Raw genomic sequence first — 26,120 nt, 5'->3', positions numbered from 1 at the left:
AGTCTCAAATGCAGATAGAAACTAAATTAAAAAAAAACCTGACTGGATGGATAGACAGAAGATCAATACCTATATTAAACCATGAACATGTAAATACACGATTAATAATATTCCGCTTGGCGAAGCTAAAAAAACAGAAGCTAACCTAGCTGCGTAGCCAACTTGATAGCATCAGTCTCAAATGCAGATAGAAACTAAATTAAAAAAAACCCGGACTGGATGGATAGACAGAAGATCAATAATACTATTAAACCATGAACATGTAAATACACGATTAATAATATTCCGCTTGGCGAAGCTAAAAAAACAGAAGCTAACCTAGCTGCGTAGCCAACGTGATAGCGTCAGTCTCAAATGCAGATAGAAACTAAATTAAAAAAAAAACCCTGACTGGATGGATAGACAGAACATCAATAATACTATTAAACCATGAACATGTAAATACACGATTAATAATATTCCGCTTGGCGAAGCTAAAAAAACAGAAGCTAACTTAGATGCGGCGGCGGGCGTTGTACGCTTTTGACGACACCCCGGCCGCCATCAGAGTCGGCAAGAAACATATATTTCCCCAAAGTTACGTACGTCACATGCACATATCGACACGCACGTACGGGCAAGCGATCAAATGTTTGTAAGCCAAAGCTAGACTCACCGTAGTGCGTCTGTTATCCTGCTCAAAACACAACACAACCTCCTGGTGTTGGTGTTGCTGTAGTCCGCCGCTCCACCGATCGCACCTACAACTTTCTTATTTGCAGTCTCCATTGTCCATTAAAGAAATTGCTCAATCGCTTTATTAACAAGCGGTAACTGGTTGTAGTTCATAAAGTAACGCACACACATACACGAGCTGCTGTTAGCCAAAAGTCACGCTCACACACTCAAGTTCTCCGCCAACTCACTCGCGCATGCGCATTCCCCAAACCCTTAAAGACACAGTACACTAATGCAAATATCACAGATATTACAGTATTGTACTTAGCCGCTAAGACACCGATCGATCCCACCTACAACGTTCTTCTTTGCCGTCTCCATTGTTCATTAAACAAATTCACCAACACAGATGTCCAGAATACTGTGGAATTTTGTCGAAGAAAACAAGAGGCTTTTCTATCGGGTCCGATGGGGTCCAACCACTTCCGTTGCTTTTGTGACGTCACACGCATAAATCATATCCAAAGGAGTTTTTCAACCGGAAGTGTGGCGGGAATTTTAAAATTGCACTTTATAAGTTAACCCGGCCGTATTGGCATGTGTTGCAATGTTAAGATTTCATCATTGATATATAAACTATCAGACTGCGTGGTTGGTAGTAGTGGGTTTCAGTAGGCCTTAAATATGCATTAAAATGTGTTTTTTTTGTGTATTTTTTTTTTTAATGAATTAAGTAACGTTTATGAGAACATTTTTACAAAACACAATATAGAATATGAGATATAACAGAATAATGCATACATTTATCATTTGTTTTCAAAATGGTTACAAAAAAGTGGGACCCCAAAAATGTACTGTGTTTTGCACGCACCAATACTTCATCAGTGTTGGCGCTAGGAATTTTCAAAACGGGGTCCCACGGACCCCATCAAGTCATAAAAATGGGGACCCCGTTTTGAAAATTCCTAGCGCCAACACTGATGAAGTATTGGTGCGTGCAAAACATAAGCAGGCGGCTGTGGCCTGCGGGCCGGTACTAATATTAATCAAATATCATCCCGGGGGCCATAGATCAATAATTCTTGACTTTGACACATAGGCACTAATATATTAGCACACAAAAAAGTGCTGGAGCATGCATGATGGAACAGCGTGTGCACATGATGTCCCCTTCACATTTTTTAACTGCCCCCCTCATATATGCCTGTTTAGAACTGGACCTGGGTCTATTACGACTTACTCAAAAACTTGTCTCGGACCGCAACTTCTTTGTAACCCAAGGAAAACATTCCAATAAAGCAATTATCAGTTGTTGCCAGTCCAAAATAATTACAGAAGTTAAAAAGATGACCTGACTTGTCAAAAAAACCCAAAAAAACAGTGTAGGGTTGTACGGTATACCGGTATTAGTATAGTACTGCGATACTAGTAAATCCTATTCGATACTATACCGCCTCTGAAAAGTACCGGTCCCCCAACCCCCGGGCCCAATCGTAGTCACGTCGTGTCATTGCTGTTTTACGAGCAGAGGAGCATGTTCGGCAGCACACAATCACGGAGTACTTACAAGCAGACACAGTGTGTAAACAGAAAAGGGAAAATGAACGCATTTTGGCTTAAAAACTAACGATAAAGGTGAAGTTATAACACTGAAACGCCCTCAGGAAGAGGTGCTTTAAGATATGGCTAGCTAGCTAGCGGCTAAAGTTCAGCCGCAGTCGGCAGTGTTTTAGCTACTTCTAAATCACTAATCCTCACCTCCATGCGACAAATAAAGTAAGTTTCTTACAAGTATCATCCCTGCAGGACCAGGAATAGCTAAACATGCTTCACTACACAGCGTAGCTCACCGGCGTCACAATGTAAACCAACGCGATGGGTGGATCTACACCTAACATCCACTGTAATGATACTAAGTATAGGAGCGTATTTAGTCGATACTACTATGATCCCATTGATATTTTTAAGCATCACAAAATCTTTTTTCGTTTTTTATTTATATATATTATGTTTATAAACTCAGGAAATACATCCCTGAGGACTTTGAATATGACCAATGTATGATCCTGTAACGACTTGGTATCGGATTGATACCCAAATTTGTGGTATCATCCAAAACTAATGTAAAGCATCCAAACAACAGAAGAATAAGTGATTATTACATTTTAACAGAAGTGTACATAGAACATGTTAAAAGAGAAAGTAAGCAGATATTAACAGTAAATGAACAAGTAGATTAATAATTAATTTTCTACCTCTTGTCCTTAATAATTTTGACAAAATAATAGAATGAAAAATGACACAATATGTTACTGCATATGTCAGCAAACTCAATTAGGAGCTTTTGTTTGTTTACTTACTACTAAAAGACAAGTTGTCTTGTATGTTCACTATTTTATTTAAGGACAAACTTGCAATAAGAAACATATGTTTGATGTACCCTAAGATTTTTTGTTAAAATAAAGCCAATAATGCAATTTTTTTTGGTCCCCTTTTTTTAGAAAAGCATCGAAAAGTACTGAAAAGTATCAAAATAATTTTGGTACCGGTACCAAAATATTGGCATCAGGACAACACTACAACGCCTCGTTTATACATGCTTTTTCTTAGCCGGAATTGTTGCTTGGCAACTTCTCTGGAATCCGGATCATGAGTTGCCTTTTTATAAAGGGAAAAATGACTTTATGGAGATGACTGCACATTCACCTCCTCTTGGAGACATTAATTGACCACACTGTTGAACACACAAGAAGACCTTAGCAAAGCCAATGGAGTGTATGAATGCAAGCTCATCATAAGGCCATGCTCAATTAATGAGTGCGGCAGCATCACACACACACACACACACACACACACACACACACACTCACATTCTTGTATTTGTTACCTTCTCCGAAAAATGCCTACCTCTAGTATTATAAAAGTCGTAATTTATCTCAACGCAAGTTTAAACTGAACATTTATGCAATACCAAAGACTATAAAAATGGGACCCATTACCTCCCTGCTTGGCACTCAGCATCAAGGGTTGGAATTAGGGGTTAAATCACCAAAATGATTCCCGGCTTGACCACCGCTGCTGCCCGCTGCTCCCCTCACCTCCCAGGGGGTGATCAAGGGTGATGGGTCAATTGCAGAGAATAATTCCGCCTCACCTGGTGTGTGTGTGACAATCATTGGCACTTTAACTTAACTTTAACTTAACAGTCGCAAATTTACAAGAAAAGCTTAACATTTTGGAAATTTTATGAAAAGAGTCAACATTTTACTTGACAAAAGTCACAATTTTATAAGAATATTTTAAAATTTTGACAATATTACAAATAATTATCGGAATTTTACTTGGCAAAATTATGACAACAGTCATAATTATGACAAAAGTCATAATTTTACTCAAAAAATGTCACTATTTTACAAGAACAACAAAAAAATTGGCAATATTGTGATGAGTCCGAATTTATAAGACAAATGTCACCATTTTGCATTTAAAAGTAATAATTTTACATAAGAAAAATAATAATTTTACATTAAAAAAATTATAATTTTACATTAAAAAAATAATAATTTTACGAGAAAATATTGTAATATTACAGAAACAGAAAGAATATCAGATATTGTTCCGAATTTTTATAAGAAAAAAGTCGACACATTGTGAAAAAGACTGCTGTTGTTTTTGTTTTTTTTAATTGGTTTTTAAGCTTCATTATTTACTTCAAGTTATTACAGTCTCTATATAAAAACAATTTTTATTTTTAATTAATTTTGGCCAAAGGGGGCGCATTTCAATTTCTTAAACACACTTGTTATTTCATATGTTGACCAGAGGGGGCTCACTTTTTAGATTTCACCACCAGGGGTGCAAATGAGACATTCTCTAATAGATGCAATGTTTTTCCGTAATGGGACCATGACTTATGTCCTAACTTGTTCACTGGTCCTCATATGGAAGGTACTTTTCCTTGTCGATGTCTCAAGAAGGGTAGAAATACAAGAATACACACACACACACACACACACACACACACATTCTTGTATTTGTTACCTTCTTGAGACATCTGAAAAATGCCTACCTCTCGTATTATAAAAGTCGTAATTTTACTGAACGCAAGTCAAAACTGAACATTTGTGCAATATTATAAGTTGGAATTTTACTCAATAACAGTCACAAATTTACAAGAAAAGCTTAACATTTTGGCAATTTTATGAAAAGAGTCAACATTTTACTCGACAAAAGTTACAATTTTCTAAAACAACTTTAAAATTTTGGCAATATTACAAATAATTATCGGAATTTTACTTGGCAAAACTATGACGACAGTCATAATTATGACAAAAGTCATAATTTCACTCAAAAAATGTCACTATTTTACAAGAACAACAAAAAAATTGGCAATATTGTGATAAGTTATAATTTTATAAGATAAATGTCACAATTTTGCTTTAAAAAGTTATAATTTTACATACAAAAAAATAATAATTTTACATAAAAAAAGAAAAAAAATTTGAGAAACTATTGCAATATTACAGAAACAGAAAGAATGAGATATTGTTCCCAAAAAAGTCGACACATTGTGAATAAAAGACTGCTTTTAGCTTGTTTGTTTTTTAATTGTTTTTTAATGTTCATTATTTACTTCAAGTTATTACAGTATGTCCATCCATCCATCCATTTTCTACCGCGTGTCCCGTTCGGGGGCGCGGGGGGTGCTGGAGCCTATCTCAGCTGCATTCGGGCGGAAGGCGGTATACACCCTGGACAAGTCGCCACCTCATCGCAGGGCCAACATAGATAGACAGACAACATTCACTCTATATAAAAAAAAAAAAATATTGGCCAAAAGGGGCACATTTCAATTTCTTACACACACTTGTTATTTCATATGTTGACCAGAGGGGGCTCACTTTTAAAACAACACACATTCAATTTGAAAAATCCCTCCTTTTTGGGACCACCCTAATTTTGATAGATTTCACCACCAGGGGTGCAAATGAGACATTCTCTATTAGATGCAATGGTTTTCCGTATTGGGACCATGATTTATGTCCTAACTTGTTCACACTTCCTCATATGGAAGGTACTTTTCCTTGTTGATGTCTCAAGAAGGGTAGAAATACAAGAACACACACACACACACACACACACACACACACACACACACACACACACACACACACACACACACACACACACACATCCTTGTATTTTTTGCCTTCTTGAGACCTCCGAAAAATGCTACCTCTAGTATTATAAAAGTCGTAATTTTACTCAACACAAGTTAAAACTGAACATTTGTGCAATATTATGATAAAAGTTAGAATTTTCCTCAATAACAGTCGCAAATTTGCAAGAAAAGCTTAACATTTTGGCAATTTTATGAAAAGAGTCAACATTTTACTCGACAAAAGTCACAATTTTATAAGACAACATTAAAATTTTGGCAATATTACAATAATTATCAGATTTTTACTCTACAAAATTATGAAAACAGTCATAATTATGACAAAAGTCATAATTTTACTCAAAAAATGTCACTATTTTACAAGAACAACAAAAAAATTGGCAATATTGTGATAAGTCAGAATTTTATAAGACAAATGTCACAATTTTGCATTAAAAAGTAATAATTTTACATTCAAAAAAATAATTTTAGGATAAAATATGGGACGGCGTGGCGAAGTTGGTAGAGTGGCCGTGCCAGCAATCGGAGGGTTGCTGGTTACTGGGGTTCAATCCCCACCTTCTACCATCCTAGTCACGTCCGTTGTGTCCTTGGGCAAGACACTTCACCCTTGCTCCTGATGGCTGCTGGTTAGCGCCTTGCATGGCAGCTGCCGCCATCAGTGTGTGAATGTGTGTGTGAATGGGTGAATGTGGAAATACTGTCAAAGCGCTTTGAGTACCTTGAAGGTAGAAAAGCGCTATACAAGTATAACCAATCAATCAATCAATCAATGTTTATTTATATAGCCCTAAATCACAAGTGTCTCAAAGGGCTGTACAAGCCACAACGACATCCATTTATTTATCATTTATATTACAGAAACAGAAAGAATATGAGATACTGTTCCCAATTTTATAAGAAAAAAGTCGACACATTTTATTTGGTTTTTAATCTTCATATTTTGCTTCAAGTTATTACAGTATGTCTCTATATAAAAAAAACATTTTTAAATTAATTTTGGCCAAAGGGGGCGCATTTCAATTTCTTACACACACTTGTTATTTCATATGTTGACCAGAGGGTGCTCACTTTTAAAACAACACACATTCAATTTGAAAAATCCCTCCTTTTTGGGACCACCCTAATTTTGATAGATTTCACCACCAGGGGTGCAAATGAGACATTCTCTATTACATGCAATGGTTTTCCGTATTGGAACCATGATTTATGTCCTAACTTGTTCACACCTCCTCATATGGAAGGTACTTTTCCTTGTAGATGTCTCAAGAAGGGTAGAAATACAACACACACACACACACACACACACACACACACACACACACACACACACACACACACACACACACACACACACACACACACACACACACACACACACACACACACACACACACACACAATCTTGCAAAGCAGTAAAAATATTAGTGCTGCTTTAAATCAAACCAAATGCTTAATCTTAACTACTTGACATAATAACCCGTTTATCGATCCCATACTGTCAAAAGTGTGAACATTAAAGCATAAAAGTACAATTGAATAACATAGAACCCACTGTCATATGATTAGTATTAAAAGGTATACGTTTGCAATTTATATTTCTTTTACCTTTTTTGCCTCGTGTCCGGCGCCAAATGTACGACCTTTATCTGGATTTATCTTTCATTGTCGTCCACATTTATTAAAACTATTTCCAAGACGAGATAGACGCCATTGCTTATATGGACGGCACCTGGTCGCCATCTAGCGGGTAGAGTTGTAACGGCAAGCAAGAGGCACTGTCGTAAAATTTGAAAAAAAAGCACCGTCCCGGTTGACGGCAGAGTGTGCCTCTGCAATATGGCTGCCTCACTGTTGTGTCGTGAGACGCAATGCAGGTATTTGTCATGATAAACGGATATATTGTCATGTAGAAACGTATTTAAGTTTAATATGAGATGTTTTTTTGATATTTTGCAGGGTGAGCTCAGTCCTAAACAGAGACGTAAAGCAGTATGGGAAGAAGTACATGTTTGACAGCAATGAAGAGACATGCTGGAATTCAGACCAGGCAAGTCATGAATTTTTTGTAGCAAATATACTGTGCTGTCATTTTATGGCCGTTAATGTTTTCATTTTTTTCCAGGGTGAACGTCAGTGGTTGATTTTGGACTTCCCCCAGCCGATTATGGTGTCTGAGTTAAAAGTTCAGTTTCAGGGTGGTTTTTCAGCCAAAACATGCAGACTGGAAGGTAAGATTTGCAGACTGCTTAAAATCATTATTTTCTGCTCTATTCTCTAAAATGTGAGTTTTTCCTACCCTGTCGTTGTCTGCAGGTTGTTTAAAAGGTGGAGAGTTTACAGTGATGAGTCATTTTTACCCAGAAGACAACAACTGTCTTCAGATATCCTTTATCTAATGGTTAGCTCAGATGTTTTCAGACAAATTTAAAAACTTTAATTTTGTTTTTCCTATTATATGATACCTAAATATAAGTTGCAAGGCAAACCCGTGAGTTCAGTCCAAAACGGGAAAGCAACCGATATGTATTTCTGAAAACAGCATTGCATTGCTGTCATATTGACTAGAGCAGCGTTTTTCAACCTTTTTTGAGCCAAGGCACATTTTATTCATTGAAAAAATCCGGAGGCACACCACCAGCAGAAATCATTAAAAAAAGAAACTCGGTTGACAGTAAAAAGTCGTTGTCGCAATTGTTGGATACGACTTTAAACCATAACCTACCATGCATCACTATAGCTCTTGTCTCAAGGTAGGTGTACTGTCACGACCTGTCACATCACACCATGACTAATTTTGAGTTTTTTGCTCTTTTCCTGTATGTAGTGCTTTAGTTCTTGTCTTGCGCTCCGATTTTGGTGGCTTTTCCTGTTTTGTTGGTGTTTTCCTGTAGCAGTTTCATGTCTTCCTTAAACGCTATTCCCTGCATCTGCTTTGTTGTAGCAATCAAGACTATTGAAGTTGTTGCTATCCTTCTTTGCTCCACAGCAAGTCTTTGCTGTCGTCCAGCATTCTGTTTTTGTTTACTTTGTAGCCAGTTCAGTTTTAGTTTTGTTCTGCATAGCCTTCCCTAAGCTTCAATGCCTTTTCTTAGGGGCACTCACCTTTTATTTATTTTTGGTTTATGCATTAGGTACGACGACAAACCCTCGTCGTCTCACACAGCGTGTTCCCAACATCTACAAAGCAATTAGCTACCGGCTGCCACCTACTGATATGGAAGAGTATAACACAGTTACGCTGCCGAGCTTTAGACAGCACCGACACTCAACAACGGCAGACTATAATTCCTTGTTTGCAAAAAATATTTTTACCCTAAATAGGTGAAATTACATAATCTCCCACGGCACACCAATCTGTATTTCACAGCACACTAGTGTGCCGCGGCACAATGGTTAAAAAACACTGGACTACAGAATTATTGACGTTTAAGTGCCTTTGTCATAAAAAATATACATATTTGACTAGTTTTAGGACCTCAAGAACAGCAGCAGGCCCTTTTTATTTAGAGAATCTTTGACTAGCGGAAAGATATTGCTTATGTTTACATGTATTACTTCATAACTATAATAGTAACTTGGTTAAAATTGCTAATATAGTCTTACCTTTATGTAAATATGACCCTCAGAACAATGTAGTCAAATAGTAACGTGACTTGCACTTGTAACTTTAAAAGCTGCACATTTGCTTTCTCTTTTATTTTTAGCACTGAATAATATTATCTTGAGCATGTATTTCGTCACCGCTGATGATTCAATGAGTTTAATGGCAGAAGGACAGAATAAAAACCAAAGTTTATCTTGACTTAACTCCACACCCACTGCTTTCCCATACAGGAGGCCCCCGCTGTGGACAGAGCCAAAATACTGTTTGAGAACAGTGCCGACTTTTTTGGAAGAATCATTATTTATTCTTTGGATATCCTGGGGGAGAAAGCCACATGACCATAGTTTGTCCGCTCACCAGTGAGCCGAAGAGAAAATGTAGCATTTGTGAAATATCCAGGACATTGGATGTCTGTGACCATGTTCCTCCACTTCCTGAATGGAATTTGAGTCAAGATGGAGTGCACTACTTGGCTATAACCACCAGAGGCACTGTACTGTGGATTCAGTCTCAAATAGTATCGTGGAGGATAATCATCATTCCAGTGGAAAACTCCATATAAAAATACATTTATTTGATCATTTCATTGCTGGTGAACAGCACTATTGCTGTACAATTGCCAAGTATAGATCATTTTTCTTACGCTGTCTTGTAAAACAAACATTTTGTACATTTGTTGCCATCTTGGTTTATACCTACAATAGTGGTTTATTTTAGCGCCGTGCTGGCTTGTAGAGTCTCAGGATGTGGGCCTCTAACACTTTCTGAACTGGGATACACACAAAAAATAAGCTTAAGAGCAACGCAGCAATAAAAAGGGTTCAGATGATGATGATATTTACTCCTTTTGTGCCCAAGAGCAACTGCCAACGCCATCGCACTGTAGCCAGACTCCGACTCGGTGGTCATGTCAGCTCCGTTGGCTGTAAAAACAAACAGAATGAACATTTTAATAGGAAAGTCAGAGAATTGGCAGAAGTGCAACATGTACTTTGATGTACCTAAAAGTGCCTCGACACATTTAATATAGTTTCCTCGAACGGCATACAGAAGAGGAGTCCCACCGTTCTAGGAACAAAACATTGTCAACAAGCAATCACAACTTTGTCTCAGTGTCAGACTTGAGCTTTGTCTTGAACCATTTGGTTACACCTCTAAATAAAAGGGATGCTATAGTATGCAGGAATGTGTGTGTGTGTGTATGTATATATTAGGGTTGTACGGTACACCGGTACTAGTATAGTATCGCGGTACTAAGGAATCAAAAAAACGGTACTATACTGTTTGAAAAGTACCGGTTCCCGGGTATGACGTCACGTCGTGACATTGCTGGTTTTACGAGCAGAGGAGCATGTTTGGCAGCTCACAATCACGGAGTACTTACAAGCACACACAGTGTAGACAGAAAAGGGAGAACAGACGCATTTTGGCCTAAAAACTGACGATAAAGGTGAAGTTATAACACTGAAACGCCCTCAGGAAGAGGTGCTTTAAGACATGGCGAGGTAGCAGCAAGCATCCATCCGCAGTCGGCAGTATTTTAGATACTTCTAAATCACTAATCCTCGCCTTCATGATGACAAATAAAGTGCGTTTCTTACAAGTATCATCCCTGCAGGATGAGGAATAGGTAAACATGCTTCACTACACACCGTAGGAGGCTACAATAGCTCACCGGCGTCACCGCTAACAAAAGCTAGAGCGGCGGAATGTAAACAAATTCCATGGGTGGATCTACACCTGACATCCACTGTGATGATACCAAGTACAATAGCGTATCTAGTCGATACTATGATTACATCAATATTTTTTATCGTCACAAAATATATTTTCCTTTTTCATATTATGTTTATAAACTCAGGAAATATGTCCCTGGACACATGAGGACTTTGAATATGACCGATGTATGATACTGTAACTACTTGGTATCGGATCGATACCTAAATGTGTGGTATCATCCAAAACTAATGTAAAGCATCCAAACAGAAGAATGAGTGATTATTACATTTTAACAGAAGTGTAGATACAACATGTTAAAAGAGAAAGTAAGCAGATATTAACAGTATATGAACAAGTGGATTAATAATTAATTTTTACAGATTGTCCTTCATAATTTTGACAAAATAATAGAATGGAAAATGACAATATGTTACTGCATATGTCAGCAGACTAATTAGGAGCCTTTGTTTGCTTGCTTATTACTAAAAGACAAGTTGTCTAGTATGTTCATTATTTTATTTAAGGACACAATTGTTCTTCGATTGCAATAAGATACATATGTTTAACGTACCATAACATTATCGACATCCATTCATTTTCTACCTCTTGTCCCTTTCGGGGTCGCGGGGGGTGCTGGAGCCTATCTCAGCTGCATTCGGGCGGAAAGCGGGGTACACCCTGGACAAGTCGCCACCTCATCACAGGGCCAACACAGATAGACAACATTCACACTCACATTCACACACTCGGGCCAATTTAGTGTTGCCAAGCAACCTATCCCCAGGTGCATGTCTTTTGAGGTGGGAGGAAGCCAGAGTACCCGGAGGGAACCCACGGAGAACATGCAAACTCCACACAGAAAGATCCCGAGCCCAGGATCGAACCCAGGACCTTTGTATTGTGAGGCACATCAATGTTTTAAATATTGCGATTATGTAACAAGAGGCTGAGGTTATTTTTGTTGGTTTATCTAGAATAACAGTTATTTACCTTTCAATTACAGTGCAATGGTAAAGTGAAGTGAATTATATTTATATAGCACTTTGCTCTAGTGACTCAAAGCGCTTTACATAGTGAAACCCCAATATCTAAGTTACATTTAAACCAATGTGGGTGGCACTGGGAGCAGGTGGGTAAAGTGTCTTGCCCAAGGACACAACAGCAGTGACTAGAATGGCAGAAGCTGGGATCGAACCTGGAACACTCAAGTTGCTGGCACGGCAACTCTACAAACCGAGCTATACCGCCCCAAAAGCAGCAAACAATTATATTGTAATGGGAAATAAAACTTAATTTTTTTTTTTAAAAGGTTACTTGCATTATTATTATGTATTATATTACATTATTAACAGGCCTGTATAGTTGATTAGTGTAAGAGCATGATGTGGACAAAAGCTTTGAGTCAGTAAGCAGAAAGCCAAGTAGTTTTGAAAGTAAATTATTGCATATTGTTCTAATGTGCGGCACCTTGAGACAAAAACATGTTGATTGACAGTCTAAAAGTAACATTTCATCCTTCACTCAGTATTTTCAGTTTTATACATTTGTATGTATTAAAAAAAAAAATCGCAATTTGACAGAAAAATTGCAATTAGGTTTTTTTCTCAAAATCATGCAGTCCTGATAATGCTATCGTTATATTGTGATGATACATGTTGACACATTCTAGCTGCGTCCCGCAAAGGTGACAGCAACACAAGAACAAACACGTCAACGCAATGGAGCATCATCGTTAGCGGGTAATGTCCTTCGACAGTGCAAAGCCACTTTCAAGTCGGCAATCATCACCTCCGTGGCGGCAAATAAACTTACGTTTCTCGCAAGTACCGTTCATTATCACTGAAAGATGAGGGATAGTGAAAAATGCTATACTTGCGAGCTGCAAGCTCAAGCTCTTGAAAGTAAACAAAGGTGGACAGATTGATATAAATATTGACAGTAACAATACCAAGAAGTATAGTATCAGGTCAATATCACATGTTTTTTACTATCAAAAAATATTTTGTCGCTTTTGTTAATGTTTATAAACTCAGGAAATGAGTCCGTGGATATATGAGTGATTTCAAGAATACCATAAAACCAAAGGATTTAAATCAGCCAGTAGTAGGAAATAATTTTAAAATTCAACTGATTATGTTTTACTACCGTCCTGATTTTTCTCTGATTATCCCTGTGATTAAATATATCATTCAGTATCAGTATTTGTTTGAACAATACTCCAATTGTTACTACTTGGTATTGGAAACCCAAATTTGTAGTATTGCCGAAAACTAATGTAAAGTATCCAAACAACAAAAGAGTAAGTGATAATTACATTTTGACACAGGTGTACTAGAGATACAGTGGGTACAGAAAGTATACAGACCCTTATCATTTTTACAGCCATCGGCTAAGATCAAAACAGCTCATTTTATTTCTCATTAATGTACACTCAAACCATCTGCTGTGACACTCACATGCTGTCCATTTTTATCCTCCTTGAGCTGGTTCTGCTCCTTCATTTGAATCCAGCTGTGTTTAATTAAACTGACTGGACTTGATTAGGAAAGGCACACACCTGTCTACATAAGACCTTACAGCTCACAGTGCATGACAGAGCAAATTGAAATCACAAGGTCGAAGGAGCTCAGAGACAGAATTGTGGCAAGGCACAGATCTGGCCAAAATTACGAAATAATTTCTGCAGCACTCAAGGATCGTAAGAGCCCACAATCCTTGAAAGGAAGAAGTTTGGGACAACCACAACTCATCCTCGGCCTGGCAGTCCAGACAAACTGAGCAATCGTGAGAGAAGAGCCTTGGTGAGAGAGGTGAAGAACAACCCAAAGATCACTGGGGTTGAGCTCCAGATATGCAGTAGGGAGATGAGAGAAAGTTCCACAAAGTCAACTATCACTGCAGCCCTCTCTACCAGTCGGGGCTTTATGGCATAGTGTTCTGACGGAAGCCTCTCTTCAGTGCAATACATATGGAAGCCTGCATAGAGGTTGCCTTAAAAACACAGGAAGGACTCCCAGACTATGATAGATAACATTCTCCGGTCTGATGAGACCAAGATTGAACTTTTTGGCGTTAATTCTAAAAGGCTTTGTGTGGGGAAATCCAGGCACTGCTTATTACATTCCCAACAGTGAAACATGGTGGTAGCGGCATCATGCTATGGGGGTGTTTTTAGCTGCAGGGACAGGACGACTGGTTGCAATTGAAGGAACGATGAATGTGGCCAAGTAGAGAGGTATCCTGGAAGAACATATCTTCCAGAGTGCTCAGGACCTAGGGATGGTAAATCGATAAGATTTTTCCGCTTCCGATTCCACTTTGGATTCTGCTTAACAATTTGGTTCTTTATCGGTTCTCTTATCGATTCTTATTTGGAAAAAAAGATGCATTAGCATCAATTTAGTTTAGTTTAGAGCTAACATGACCTTACAAAGCCAACAGAGAGGTCTCAAGAGGCATATCGGATAGAAAAAATAAATAAATCTGTAGAATTTAACAAAAATAAAACGTGGAAATTACACAACAATGTAACATTTTGTAACTTTTTTGTAAAACTTTTAAGAATCTTTGTCATCTGCCTAGAAAATATACAGTGCAAAGGTTGGTTAAGATTTACAAGGTGAAACTACTATAATGCCAGGCTCATAAGATGCAACACAAGATATTTCAAGCCTTCTTTTGATATAATGTTGTTTATTGCTTACAGTTTATGAAAACCTTGAATTGAAAATCTCTGAAAAATTCCCATCCTTATCAGAACCTGAGACTGGGCCGAAGGTTCACCTTCCAACAAGACAATGACCCTAAGCACACAGCTAAAATAACAAAGGAGTGGCTTCAGCACAACTATGTGACCATTCTTGACTGGCCCAGCTAGAGCCCTGACCTAAACCCAATTGAGCATCTCCGGAGAGACCTGAAAATGGCTGTCCACCAACATTTACCATCGAACCTGACAGAACTGGAGAGGATTTGCAAGGCATTGACATTTGACATTTGTTTAAATGTTAATGACATTTAACCCCAAATCTAGGTGTGAGAAATGTGTTGCATCATTCCCAAGAATACCCATGGCTGTGCTATCTCAAAAGGGTGCTTCTACTCAATACAGAGCCAAGGGTCTAAATACTTCATGATCATATTTCTGTTTTTCTTTTTTTTAATAATTTTGCAATCATGTCTACATTTCTGGTTTTTTTTAGTCAAGATGAGGTGCTGAGTGTACATTAATGAGAAATAAAATGAACTTCTTTGATTTTAGGAAAACTTACAATGTATTAAATCCATAAACTGCAATACAATTCAGTAGATGGCGAGTTATTGTATAGAGGAATCCCATATTTTTACCAATTTCCCCAGGAGATTTCCCATATTTTGAAATGCAAACCCCGGGACTTCACAGTGATAGCTGCTCTGAATTCCTCCCTCCTTCAACAACACCTGGGGAATTGAACTCTGTTTGCTGTGTCTGCAGAGAGACTCCAGGCTTATAGACATAACATACCATGGACCGTGGACTGCACATGTGCACACATGCCCCCACCCCACGCTTTTGCCACCGCTTAACTCCTTAGGTGCGACGGACGGTTGGAGCAGCGCCAGAAGAGCCGCAGTTTCATCACTGGAGGACCCCCGGCCTTCCCCGCCTATTGCAAGTCTTGTGGTTTCTATGTTCATGTCTATATACACATGCATATGTGCTTATCAATTTTTTTTCCCTGAGCCTTTCCTCCCCCTATAGTAACCTAGCCTGGGATAGATTTTTATTTTTTTTTTTACTCATCCCCCTCCCGCGGTATTCACCTTTTCCTACCTTTTACAGGGCGCCGTAAGTGGAAACCCATCAGCGTTCTGTTGCGTCACCCTGTACAATGTATGTCTGCTCTTGAACAGGTTTGTGCTGAAAATGAAATTGCATTGTACTTGTTCTTTCCTTCCAAATGTTGATGCTCCTTCGACTCGCAGCATTATTTGTGAAATCCCTTGATGATTTTTGACGCTAAATTAACCACAACATTATGATGCTACTGGTCTGAAATTTCCTACAAAACATTGTTAAAAAACCTTGTCCAGCTGTTTACTGATGTATTCTACTCATGTTTAGCCAACTTTTACTGGGAATAATTGTAAGCTCCAAATATCGGTTATCGGCCTCCTTGACTACTAATAATCGGTAATGGACCTGAAAAAAATCGGCCGAAGTCATGTGAACCAAGCAGCTAATTACCACTGTACCCAGTCGTAGGTGTTGACATCAACTCCACGTCTGAGTAAAGACTCAATGATGTCCACATAGCCTCCAGAGCTGGCCAGCGTAAGCGCACTTTCTCTGTTCCTCGCGATCATTCTGGGGTCTGCTCCCTAATATACGAAGAGTGAGTTATTGTCCTAATAAACATCTTCTTCAACAACATAGGCTTCCCTCTGACCTTTTGCAGAAGAAAGTCCACCACTGCTCTCTCCCCAAACGTCGCTGCCCACATAAGAGGAGTCAAGCCACATTCGTCCTGTTTGTTCAGCAGTGAGCTGTCTGTAAAATGTATATCACTCCATATAAGTAAACAATGGTGACATCCATAATATACAGTTGTGGTTCAAAAGTTTACATACACTTGTGAAGGACATAATGTAATGGCTGTCTTGAGTTTCCAATAATTTCTACAACTCTTATTTCTTTGTGATAGAGCAATGGTTCTCAAATGGAGCTACGCGTACCCCTTGGGGTACTTGAAGGTATGCCAAGGGGTATGTGAGATATTTTTTAAATGTCTGTCAAAAAGAACTGTGAAAAGAAATGCAACAATGCAATATTCCGTGTTGACAGCTAGATTTTTTGTGGACATGTTCCATAAATATTGATGTTAAAGATTTATTTTTTTGTGAAGAAATGTTTAGAATGCAGTTCATGAATCCAGATGGATCTCTATTACAATCCCCAAAGAGGGCACTTTAAGTTGATGATTACTTCTATGTGTAGAAATCTTTATTTATAATTGAATCACTTGTTTATTTTTCAACAAGTTTTTAGTTATTTTTATATCTTTTTTCCCCAAATAGTTCTGTTATATGCACTGTTATACAATTTAATAAATCAGAAACTGATGACATAGTGCTGTATTTTACTTCTTTATCTCTTTTTTTGAACCAAAAATGCTTTGCTCTGATTAGGGGGTACTTGAATTAAAAAAATGTTCACAGGGGGTACATCACTGAAAAAAGGTTGAGAACCGCTGTGATAGAGTGATTGGAGCACATACTTGTTTGTAACAAAAAACATTCATGAAGTTTGGTTCTTTTATGAATTTATTATGGGTCTACTGAAAATGTGACAAAATCTGCTAGGTCAAAAGTATACATACAGTCACATACATTATCAATTTTGGTGATGTAGAAAAGTTACAATCAAAACAAATTAGTTTCATGGCATGGCCTCTTAACTTCATGTGAGTGATTATGATTGACGACACCTGTTGACTTCTCTGAGCCCATTTAAATAGGGCTCATGTGATGCAGTCATTAGACTCGGTTACAAATGCGACAATGGGAAAGTCAAAGGAACTCAGCACAGATCTGAAAAAACGAATCATTGACTTGAACAAGTCAGGAAAGTCACTTGGAGCCATTTCCAAGCAGCTTAAGGTCCCAAGAGCAACTGTGCAGACAATTGTTCATAAGTATAAAGTGCATGGCACAGTTTTGTCACTGCCATGATCAGGAAGAAAACGCAAGCTACAGTACCTGCTGCTGAGAGAAAATAGGTCAGGATGAGCAAGAGTTTTTTAATTGATTGATTGATTGAGACTTTTATTAGTAGATTGGACAGTGAAGTACATATTCCGTACAATTGACCACTAAATGGTAACACCCGAATAACTTTTTCAACTTGTTTAGGTCGGGGTCCACTTGATTCATGATACAGATATATACTATCACATATATACTATCATTATAATACAGTCATCACACAAGATAATCATCAGAGTATATACATTGAATTATTTACATTATTTACAATCCGGGGTGTGGGGTGTGGAGGGGCGGGGAGGAGGTTAGGTTTGGTTGTTATCATCACTTCAGTTATCAACAATTGTATCATCAGAGAAATGGACATTGAAACAGTGTAAGTCTGACTTGGTAGGATATGTACAGCAAGTAGTGGACATAGAGAGAGTCAACCTAGAACCACCGAAATCCAGGTCTGTGATGAATTGGAAGCTACTGGAACACAGGTGTCAGTGTCCACAGTCAAGCGTGTTTTGCATCGCCATGGACTGAGAGGCTACCATGCAAGAAGGAAGCCCTTGCTCCAGAAGCGACACTTTAAGGCTCTTCTAAAGTTTGCTGCTGATCACATGGACAAAGATACAAGCTTCTGGAGGAAAGTTCTGTGGTCAGATGAAACAAAAATTGAGCTGTTTGGCCACAATACCCAGCAATATGTTTGGAGGAGAAAAGGTGAGGCCTTTAATCCCAGGAACACCATCCCTACCGTCAAGCATGGTGGTGGTAGTATTATGCTCTGGGCCTGTTTTGCTGCCAATGGAACTGGTGCTTTACAGAGAGTAAATGGGACAATGAAAAAGGAGGATTACCTCCAAATTCTGCAAGACAACCTAAAATCATCAGCCCGGAGGTTGGGTCTTGGGCTCAGTTGGGTGTTACAGCAGTACAATGACCCTAAACACAAGTCAAAAGTGGTAAAGGAATGGCTAAATCAGGCTAGAATTAAGGTTTTAGAATGGCCTTCCCAAAGTCCTGACTTAAACCCAATTGAGAACATGTGGACAATGCTGAAGAAACAAGTCCATGTAAGAAAACCAACGCATTTAGCTGAACTGCACCAATTTTGTCAAGAGGAGTGGTCAAAAATTAAACCGGAAGCTTGCCAAAAGCTTGTGGATGGCTACCAAAAGCGCCTTATTGCAGTGAAACTTGCCAAAGGACATGTAACCAAATATTAACATTGCTGTATGTATACTTTTGACCCAGCAGATTTGGTCACAGTTTCAGTAGACCCATAACAAATTCATAAAAGAACCAAACTTCATGAATGTTTTTTGTGACAAACAAGTATGTGCTCCAATTACTCTATCACAAAAAAATAAGAGTTGTAGAAATTATTAGAAACGCAAGACAGCCATGACATCATGTTCTTTACAAGTGAATGTAAACTAATGACCACGACTGTACCTTACCTTTATTTAACCGTGCCTCCAATTGGGACAGCTCGCCTTGAGCAGCAAGCTGATGTATTGCCAGACCTTGAAATTGGAAAGAAAGCCATGTATAATGCAGTCAAGATGTTTATGCTTTACTTATTTGGCGGTACACACCATCTAATGACACTGGGCGTGCTGTAATTTCATTCCCACGCTGCCTGTTAGTGAGAGTGTCCGAATGATTCAACAAACTCTCCTTGTCTCCATCCTCTGGCGACACAAGAAATGAAACACACACATTGCCAGCGATTTAACAATTTGTTTACAGTGCTGTGCTATTGTGCATCATTCTAAGGATGTTTTTTTCCCATGTGTTGGTTACCTTATTTAGCTATTTGAGGGAATAGTAACACCTCTCTGTTTGATATGTTCTATACATCAATGGAAACTACAACATCGTTCAAGTAGTAGTTATTCTCAAACAGTGGGGTGGGGGCGGCCTACAAATGGCTGCAATACAACTAATTGTAGCCATTAGTCCTGACTTCATTGTTTTGATTTTTTTAAAAATCGGCACAAATTGTTTTATTCATTTTTGTTTTGTAGGTTAAAGTGTTTTATATATTGTGCTCCTGAGTTAATGTTGCTGATCAATTTGAATGTATTTTTTTATTGAGTTTATTTGTTTTTATATTAAATATAATTATTTAGATCAGGGGTGTCAAACGTACGGCCCGAGGGCCGGATTAGGCCCGCGAACAGGTTTTATCCGGATGAGTTTAGTATAAAAAAAGTATAAAAATTAACCTGAAATTTTTGAATGAAAGAAACAGCTGTTCTAAATGTGTCCACTGGATGTCGCAATAGCAACTCTTTGTAGATGATGCTACATTTATACAAAATAAACCACACAATGTTAGTACATCAGTCGAGGAAAATGATCAAACTACATAAATAACATCCTGTAATTTGATTGATATAATTGTTTTATCTTGATAGATTGAAAATTAACACCAATGAGTTGACTGATGAACATGATCACATAATTCATTCAGAAAATATAAATAACACGGAACGACACAGGAAGTCCTTCATACCGAAAGCCATCAAACTGTATAATGCATATGTTCCTTTTTGACTGTACTACAATGTATAATAGACTGTATTTATATTATTCACATGTGAATAATGCTGTATAATAGACTATATTTAAATTATTCACATGTGAATAATTCTGTATAATAGACTGTATGTATATTATTCACATGTGAATAATGCTGTATAATAGACTATATTTAAATTATTTACATGTGAATAATTCTGTATATAAGACTGTATTTATATTATTCACATGTGAATAATGCTGTATAATAGAATATTTAAATTATTCACATGTGAATAATTCTGTATAATAGACTGTATTTATATTAATCACATGTGAATAATGCTGTATAATAGACGGTATTTATATTATTCACATCTAAAAAATACCTAAGTGTTTATTGTTTATTGTGAGCGAACTGTGGTGCTGAATTTCCCCCAGGGATAAATAAAGTACTTTCTATTCTATTCTATTCTATTCTATTCTATTTAAAAGACAAATAAAGATAGACTACTATTAACCGCAACATGTAAGTGTAAAAAAATTCCCTCCAACATTATGATTTGTACATTTTCAGAATGTGCTTGTTCTATTTTTAAACAAAGAAAACAATCTGAAGTTGTCTTTATTTGTAAGTTATCGTGCCATGATTTTACCAGTCCGGCCCACTTGGGAGTAGATTTTTCTCCATGTGGCCCCCCATCTAAAATGAGGTTGACACCCCTGACTTAGAAATTCACATTGCAGTATCAAATGGCTCAAGTTGGTCAAAAATAATTAGTCCAAACAAGGATTTAAAAAAGTTTTATAGAGTTAAAAAGGAATTTCGGCAAATTCAGGCACCCATCCATCTATCCATTTTCTACCGCTTGTCCTTCTCAGGGTCGCCGGGGTGACCGGAGCAAATTGAGGCACAATGTTGATAAATAATTGTTCTTTGTTGTACGTTGATGTATATTTTTTTTATTTTCTTTAATGTTGATAAGACTGCAATGGTATGCAGAGGTGTACTTATAACAATTTTACAAACAAATTATACTATTTATAGTCGCGGCAGAGAGTGGGGGATGGGGGGTGCAAAATGTTTTCTTCTCGTGGCCGTGGAAGAGGAAATAACAGAAGCACTGAATTAATACGACAAAAATTATCATGAAATTATATTTGGATTTTAGCTCTACGTACAATTGGAGAGTGTAATAATCAGAACTCAAAAAAAGGGCTCCTTAAAAAAATCGGTATTAATTTTGTTTACTAAGACATATCAGAGCCCTTACCTCTTGAGTCACCAACACTCCCTTGAAAAACTGACTCGTCCCATATTTAGAAAAAAAATTAGACTTCAAATGTGACTTTTCACCACAATTACGGATTTATTATAAAAAGGGAACAATTGCGGAAGTTCGGAGATCATTTTTCTCCAACGGGTAAGCTAGATATGGCTATCAGGTCAATAAGATACATGTTGACATAGTAGTATTAAGTGTCATTCACCAACTCTTGTCAGTAAAAAAAAAGGTTGTTCTTAAAACACTAGTTGTGAATCTAAATTGTTGAACATAAACATAATGTGTTCAGCTTTATAATAGTGACACAACAGGAGTCTTGCAGGTACTGTAACATTAAAGGGTCAAATATTTGCTTCGGCTCTTAGTATTTTTATAACTGACATTTGAGATCTCCTTCATAAATAAGCATAATTGAAATGTAGTCAGCCATATTAATAAAACACAAAATATCTATCCTCTCTTTTTGTCAAAGTAGTTCTCATACAGTGATGAATATTGGAAACCTGCTGAAAAATTAACTCGGAATGTTTTCAGTGCAGGTAAATTGAGTTTAAAGGCCTACTGAAACCCACTACTACCGACCACGCAGTCTGATAGTTTATATATCAATGATGAAATCTTAACATTATAACACATGCCAATACGGCCGGGTTAACTTATAAAGTGACATTTTAAATTTGCCGCTAAACTTCCGGTTCGAAACGCCTCTGAGGATGACGTATGCACGTGACGTAGACCGGGGAACACGGGTATGCCTTCCACATTGAAGCCAATACGAAAAAGCTCTGTTTTCATTTCATAATTCCACAGTATTCTGGACATCTGTGTTCGTGAATCTGTTTCAATCATGTTCATTGCATTATGGAGAAGGAAGCTGAGCAAGCAAAGAAGAAAGTTGTCGGTGCGAAATGGACGTATTTTTCGAACGTAGTCAGCCACAACAGTACACAGCCAGCGCTTCTTTGTTTACATTCCCGAAAGATGCAGTCAAGATGGAAGAACTCGGATAACAGAGACTCTAACCAGGAGGACTTTTGACTTCGATACACAGACGCCTGTAGAGAACTGGGACAACACAGACTCTTACCAGGATTACTTTGATTTGGATGACAAAGACGCAGACGTGCTACTGTGAGTATGCAGCTTTGGCTTCTAAACATTTGATCGCTTGACCGTATGTGCGCAACTTTTTTTTGCGTATGTACGTAACTTTTTTAAAATATATAAGCTTTATGAACCTTGGGTTAGGTGAACGGTCTTTTGGGCTGAGTGATTGTGTGTGTTGATCAGGTGTTTGAATTGTATTGGCGTGTTCTATGGAGCTAGGAGCTAGCATAGGAGCTAGGAGCTAGCATAACACGTACCGTACCGTACGTGCGCGTCACGTACGTAACTTTTTAAAAATATATAAGCTTTATGAACCTTGGGTTAGGTGAACGGTCTTTTGGGCTAAGTGATTGTGTGTGTTGATCAGGTGTTTGAATTGTATTGGCGTGTTCTATGGAGCTAGGAGCTAGCATAGGAGCTAGGAGCTAGCATAACACGTACCGTACCGTACGTGCGCGTCACGTACGTAACTTTTTAAAAATATATAAGCTTTATGAACCTTGGGTTAGGTGAACGGTCTTTTGGGCTGAGTGATTGTGTGTGTTGATCAGGTGTTTGAATTGTATTGGCGTGTTCTATGGAGCTAGGAGCTAGCAGAGGAGCTAGGAGCTAGCATAACAAACACGCAGGTGTTATTATGCAGGATTAATTTGTGGCATATTAAATATAAGCCTGGTTGTGTTGTGGCTAATAGAGTATATATATGTCTTGTGTTTATTTACTGTTGTAGTCATTCCCAGCTGAATATCAGGTACCGTGAGTATGCAGCCTTGGCTGCTAAACATTTGATAACTTGACCGTATGTGCGCGTCACGTACGTAACTTTTTAAAAATATATAAGCTTTATGAACCTTGGGTTAGGTGAACGGTCTTTTGGGCTGAGTGATTGTGTGTGTTGATCAGGTGTTTGAATTGTATTGGCGTGTTCTATGGAGCTAGGAGCTAGCAGAGGAGCTAGGAGCTAGCATAACAAACACGCAGGTGTTTTTATGCAGGATTAATTTGTGGCATGTTAAATATAAGCCTGGTTGTGTTGTGGCTAATAGAGTATATATATGTCTTGTGTTTATTTACTGTTGTAGTCATTCCCAGCTGAATATCAGGTCACCCCCGGCTCTCACAGCATCTTCCCTATCTGAATAGCTTCAACTCCCCACTAGTCCTTCACTTGCACTTTACTCATCCACAAATCTTTCATCCTCGCTCAAATTAATGGGGAAATTGTCGCTTTCTCGGTCCGAATCTCTCTCACTTCATGCGGCCATCATTGTAAACAATAGGGAACTTTGCGTATATGTTCAACTGACTACGTCACGCTACTTCCGGTAGGGGCAAGCCTTTTTTTTATCAGATACCAAAAGTTGCAATCTTTATCGTTGTTGTTCTATACTAAATCCTTTCAGCAAAAATATGGCAATATCGCGAAATGATCAAGTATGACACATAGAATAGATCTGCTATCCCTGTTTAAATAAAAAAAATTCATTTCAGTAGGCCTTTAAGACAACTAAGGTAGATGTTTTATTTAACAAGTATATTTAATATTTTTGGCCACTGTAATATTACACACAGTTTGAACAGTAACACTGTATTTGAATATTTGAATAAGTGATTGTTTGGCATACCACCAGAAAAAAAACTCTACTGCTTGATAATCACTGTTCTAGATCAGACCTGGACACATTAAGGTTCGTTATGCTTTTCAATCTGGCCCGCCGGACATTCCCAAATAATTTTTTTAGATCTTTAAGATGGAAACTGTAGTCGTTATTATGGTGTGTAGTGATGTTTTCAAATGACTGTAAGTTTTGAACGATACAAACTATTTAAATGGTTGGAATCTAATTAGTTACTATGGTAATCGAATTAGTTACTATGGTAATCTAAGTCACAGCAGCTCAGACGAGGCACCAAGCAGTGTGGGTGGGGAGCGTTTCCACAGAGTGTTTCCAGAGCGGCCAGCCTGAAATGCGGGTGTCAGGGACGGACGCAGAAGGAGATTTTTACAACACCGTACTAAAGATTAGTGATATATCAGATATATCAGATTGTAGGTGGTTTTTTTACCCTTCGCGTTCATATTTCGCTGTTTGTTGCGTTTCGCTTAATTGTAAAATATGTCGATGGAGGCCCAGGTGGGGAACCAAGGGTGGTCGGCCTTCTTAGGGGGTGTGATGTTCATATGTTGTCATTATTCAGTGTTTTATCGTTCATAGTTAATATTGTAATATTCATGTACATTCTGGGTGTGTCATTGAGTAAAAAAACATTTTTTAATTCCATTCCGTTTTTAAGGCGGTCTGTCTTAACGTTTTTAGCATTCAGACATTATTGTGAGGTTTTGTATGAGTATTCCTAAAAATAGATATACTGGCCAAATAGTGCAGTTCCCCTTTAAGACATTTTTTAAAATAGGTGGTTTTTTTTACCCTTTGATTGTAAAATAAGTCGATGGAGGGGGGTTGACGTTCATATGTTGTCAATATTCAGTATTTTATCGTTCATAGTTAATATTGTAAATCCCACATTCTTTATTTTCATGTACATTCTGGGTGTCTCATTCAGTAAAAAAATGTTTTTAATTCCATTCCGTTTTTAAGGCGGTCTGTCATAACATTTTTAGCATTCAGACATTATTGTGAGGTTTTGCATTAGTGTTCCTAAAAATAGATATACTGGCCAAATAGTCCAGTTCGCCTTTAAGACATTTTTTTAAATAGTATTCAGTTAATTTAGTTTTAGTTGTTGTTTTTTTTACCCTTCGCGTTTATATTTCGCTGTCTGTTGCATTTTTGTTGCATTTCGCTTGATTGTAAAATATGTCGATGGAGAGGGGGGGTGACGTTCATATGTTGTCAATATTCAGTGTTTTATCGTTCATAGTTAATATTGTAAATCCTGCATTATTTATTTTCATGTACATTCTGGGTGTTTCATTCAGTAAAAACATTTGTAAAAATTCCATTCCGTTTTTAAGGCGGTCCTGTCATAACATTTTTAGCATTCAGACATTATTGTGAGGTTTTGCATTAGTGTTCCTAAAAATAGATAAACTGGCCAAAAAGTGCAGTTCTCCTTTAAGCATTTTTTAAAATTGTATTCAGTTAATTTAGTTTTAGGTGGGGTTTTTTTTACCCTTTACGTTCATATTTCGCCATTTGTTGCATTTTTGTTGCGTTTCGCTTGATTGTAAAATATGTCGATGGAGAGGGGGTGTGACGTTCATATGTTGTCAATATTCAGTGTTTTATCGTTCATAGTTAATATTGTAAATCCCACATTCTTTATTTTCATGTACATTCTG

General features: G+C 37.7%; 2 protein-coding genes across 6 annotated transcripts in view; one reads left to right on the top strand and one right to left on the bottom strand.

Moving 5' to 3' along the window:
* The first annotated feature begins 7,591 nt into the window (after positions 1-7,591).
* Positions 7,592-10,619, top strand: nr2c2ap (nuclear receptor 2C2-associated protein). The gene is made up of 5 exons (XM_062039245.1): positions 7,592-7,713; positions 7,796-7,886; positions 7,962-8,067; positions 8,153-8,220; positions 9,659-10,619. Exons 1-5 carry the CDS (start codon positions 7,676-7,678, stop codon positions 9,779-9,781), a joined length of 426 nt encoding a protein of 141 aa, XP_061895229.1. The 5' UTR covers positions 7,592-7,675; the 3' UTR covers positions 9,782-10,619.
* rfxank (regulatory factor X-associated ankyrin-containing protein) overlaps positions 9,997-26,120 on the bottom strand; it is a 21,840-nt gene continuing 5,716 nt past the window's right edge. For 2 of the 5 annotated variants that reach the window (XM_062039239.1, XM_062039238.1), the window contains 5 exons: positions 19,496-19,591; positions 19,358-19,423; positions 16,592-16,692; positions 16,398-16,523; positions 9,997-10,511 (listed from right to left, as the gene is read on the bottom strand). In XM_062039239.1, the coding sequence (XP_061895223.1) occupies positions 10,152-10,511; positions 16,398-16,523; positions 16,592-16,692; positions 19,358-19,423; positions 19,496-19,591 (749 nt within the window). In that variant the 3' untranslated portion in view covers positions 9,997-10,151. The remainder of the gene's footprint in view (positions 10,512-16,397; positions 16,524-16,591; positions 16,693-19,357; positions 19,424-19,495; positions 19,592-26,120) is intronic. The other 3 variants (XM_062039242.1, XM_062039241.1, XM_062039240.1) reach the window with 3 other exon arrangements.

This window comes from Entelurus aequoreus, linkage group LG27 (genome assembly GCF_033978785.1).
Source record: "Entelurus aequoreus isolate RoL-2023_Sb linkage group LG27, RoL_Eaeq_v1.1, whole genome shotgun sequence".
In the NCBI taxonomy this organism is placed as follows: domain Eukaryota; kingdom Metazoa; phylum Chordata; class Actinopteri; order Syngnathiformes; family Syngnathidae; genus Entelurus; species Entelurus aequoreus.
The sequence above is the reverse complement of the archived record's forward strand: the minus strand, read 5'-3'. Positions and strand labels throughout refer to the sequence as shown.